The 3470-nt window shown below is 42.9% G+C and overlaps 1 protein-coding gene across 2 annotated transcripts; it reads left to right on the top strand.

The window, feature by feature from the left end:
• On the top strand, nucleotides 1-3206 carry tmem100a (transmembrane protein 100a). Of its 2 annotated transcripts, none has more exons than XM_003442493.5 (2): nucleotides 1-301; nucleotides 1970-3206. In XM_003442493.5, the coding sequence occupies exon 2, from the start codon at nucleotides 2053-2055 to the stop codon at nucleotides 2455-2457; it is 405 nt and encodes a 134-aa protein (XP_003442541.1). In that variant the 5' UTR covers nucleotides 1-301; nucleotides 1970-2052; the 3' UTR covers nucleotides 2458-3206. The 2 variants fall into 2 exon arrangements, with proteins under 2 accessions (XP_003442541.1, XP_005469120.1); XM_005469063.4 differs by lacking the exon at nucleotides 1-301 and adding an exon at nucleotides 975-1811.
• The last annotated feature ends 264 nt before the right edge of the window (nucleotides 3207-3470 follow it).

Here is a 3470-nt window from a genome sequence, read left to right as displayed (position 1 = left end):
TTCCCCGATGGTTTCCAGCTTCGCTCTGCAGTCAGAGGCGCATGAAACAGTCCCGCTAGAATGAGGATGGTAGTGCTGCTGGCAGCTGCTAACCTGAGGACTCTACGGTGCGGCAGTTCTCATGAATGGGAGTCAGATTCCAGCCCGGAGAGTCCGCTGTGAGCTTCAACACTGAGCGAGAACAAACAACATCCACTTTTAATTAGATTAGTCTGGTTAAATAATTCATCAGCTCATAGACAAGTCTCACTGCAGCAGAGGGACACTTTGCAAACTTTACCACATGGAAAACGGCTCTGAGGTAACGAAGCTTTCTTCTTTATTTCCCACCTAAAACAGGCGATCTGCACTAAATTTACTACACATTAAAAACATATATCGTTACCAGCTGAAGCCAGGCTCTGTGTCGTTGCTGCTTGTTGCTGTAGCTGAACTGGAGGTGTTGGTTATTTGCTAAAATTTTATAGATTTACCTTTAACTTTATAAATCCTCATTTTTTGTTACCCCAATAAACAAACTTTCATGTTTACCACAAAGAAAGCCTGCAAGAGTTAGTTTGGAGAGTTCCCCACTCTTCACATTTTCTTGTTGTTTGAAAGTCCTGTGGCTTCACAGCTTGCAGCTTTCCCCCCTCCAGTATCCCCCCTTCTTTAAATGGTCCAGAGCCACAAACTACACTTAATTTCTTCAGTCTGTCCCGATGCTGGTCATTATCATTGCAGCTGTGTATGAATAATAGTTTAGTCAATTTACAGGAACTTTGTGTAATGCTGAACTTAAAGGGTTAGGGTTTGACATTTATATGATTTATGTCCTCTAATTTTTTTTTTTACTTTTAAGAGAAGACGAATATTTAATTACAAAAATATTAAAAAAGATTAATAAATAAGAGCGGGGGGACATACTGGTTACAGTTACACTGCTTCTACCATGAGCAAATCATTTACAGTTATTCAAATTTATTTATCTATTATATAAAACAAATATTAAAAGCTTCTGTTTGGGGGGAAAAATACGTTTCTTGACTTGAAGTAACAGAAATCCACAGATCTGTGCTCTCTTTTCTGCTTGTTTTGTTTCACTGTTTGTGGACAGTAAAGATTTTGACATGTGCGCTGATGTACACAGAAGTTTCTTCTTCATTTATGCAGTGACCCCGCTCTAAGGACTTTTAGATACTAAAATCCATACAGTGTGAGACACCAGATACCAGCAGATACCAAACGCAGCGTCTAAATTTAATGCTGGACATTAAATGGCTTTCTTCATTTTGATAAAGTTGTTTTCCTGGAGGAAAACAGGGACGGTGATGAGATTTTATTATCTTGTGTTTTTCAGTGTCATTACACAGTTAAGCCAAAGGGTCTCCACCCTGTTGGGAAGTAGTTCTGGTGGTAAAATGGTGCTGCTTCTATATTATTTTGAAATAGTGGGCCTCAAAGTATTGGATGCAGAAGACACAACCCTGGCTGTAGGTGTAGCACTGACCCGTGGGTGAGGAAATTCTGCTCATGTTTAGAAACTTGATTAAATAATTTCAGTTTCAAACATCTGGACTGATAAAGTCCAAGCAAGTCTTTTCTACCCACTTACTGTGACTCAGCTTTCCATGCAGCCGGCGTGTGTGTGGAGGGGGGTGAGGGCTTGTGAAGATGTTTGTGATTTCGAAGCTCCTTGCATTTCACGGAGCAGTTTGTAATGTCATATCCTGCGCTCTCCAGGGAATGTCTCAGCTCGTGCTGGGCCGAGTGGTCCGGCGTCATTCTCCTCTGACTGGGTCAGGAGGAGGCGGCTGGGATTGTGCAAAGAGGTTACATGGGTTTATTAAAGCAGCATGTGGTCAGGAGGGGGGGGGTGGGGGTTGTGAAATGTGTTGAATTATAATAAAAAGCATCTGCCAGAGTTTCTTTTGCTGTTTACAGTGTTGAGCAACACGTTTGAGCACTTTCACTGCTTCTTTCTCCACAGACTGGGAGATCCTGATCACAGGGAAAAGATCAATAACGAGGAACCATCTGTGGTCTGTTAACAGAAGACTGCTGGATCCTGAAATGCCAGAAGACGCTAGCAAGGAGGCCATGAGAACACCAGTGACACCAGAGAAGGCCAACAACGCCGAGCGCCCTGCTGTCGCCATGACAGCCCTAAACATCCCCCTAGTTAATGAAGTGCAGCTGACCGCAGCCACCGGCGGGGCAGAGCTCTCCTGCTATCGCTGCACGATCCCGTTTGGCGTGGTAGTGCTCATTGCAGGCATCGTGGTCACTGCGGTCGCTTACAGCTTTAATTCGCACGGCTCCACCATCTCCTATTTTGGCCTGGTGCTCCTCTCTGCAGGACTCTTGCTTTTAGCGTCCAGTGCCATCTGTTGGAAGGTGCGGCTGGAGAGGAAGAAGGAGAGGCGGCGGGAGAGCCAAACGGCCTTGGTTGCAAACCAGAGGAGCATTTTCACTTGAAGCGGCGGTTTAAACAACGCAGCTCCAGGTTTTCTGAGTCTGAAAAGGCCTGATCTCGACACGGTTTGATGAAGAACCAGCTGAAGGCAGATGTTGTCCAGAATGTTTCTTCAGTTTCCGACCTGTAAAAGCTCCGACTCTCAAGGCTCAGAATTCAAAGCTTTGCAGACATTGTGAGGGATTTATTTGTCAAACAGACGTGGAGCATCTGGCGAGCTGGGAACGCAGCCAGAAGGAATGTATCACAATTAAGATGAATTACCACTGTGCGGAGTGGCGTAGAGGAAGTCTCCCATTAATCGGCTGTTGGATGTGCCGCCTTTGATTGCAGCGGGAAGGACTGTGGTTTGAAAAAGTCCAGAACAATGACTCTCGCCTCATTTGCTCGGCTTCAGCTTGCAAATATCTGTTTAGAAAGTCTCATCTTGCAGGAAATGGGGACAAATGACCTGCTTTTGAAGTGTGGTACGTTATAATGGCTGAGAAGGACTATTAAACTTTGAATATGCATCCTCTTAAAGCACTTTGATCCTACATATTCATCATATTATGTAATACATTTCTTAAAAAAACAGTGCAAAGATACATCCACATTTTATGTAGCAATACTTAATGTGGACCACTACATTTTTATTGTGTATATGTCATATTGTGTAAAATTAAACTAGCAGCTTTGTTTTAGCGTAATCATTTGCATGTATTCATTATTATCACATGATCATGATGTTTAATAAAATCATTTTATCAAGCATGTTGTTAGTGTCGCAACTGGACAGAATGAATTTTGTTTTGTCTTGTTTTGTTATATGTATTTAAAGGACAGACTGTATATAAAAGATGGGTGTAGCCATGTCACCCATTGGTTTGACATTTGAAGAGCTAACGTAAGTGTTTTAGCTACGATGTTGGGTTTGTGGAGCCATGAGTGACCGTATTTAGACCAAAGCGAGGAGTGCAACGCTAGCAAAAATGGTTAGCTAGCTGCATTTAAAAATTCTGACTGCATCACACAT

This window comes from Oreochromis niloticus, linkage group LG4 (genome assembly GCF_001858045.2).
Source record: "Oreochromis niloticus isolate F11D_XX linkage group LG4, O_niloticus_UMD_NMBU, whole genome shotgun sequence".
Classification (NCBI taxonomy): Eukaryota; Metazoa; Chordata; class Actinopteri; order Cichliformes; family Cichlidae; genus Oreochromis; species Oreochromis niloticus.
Note: the sequence above shows the minus strand (reverse complement) of the source record. Positions and strands in the feature narration are given on the sequence as shown.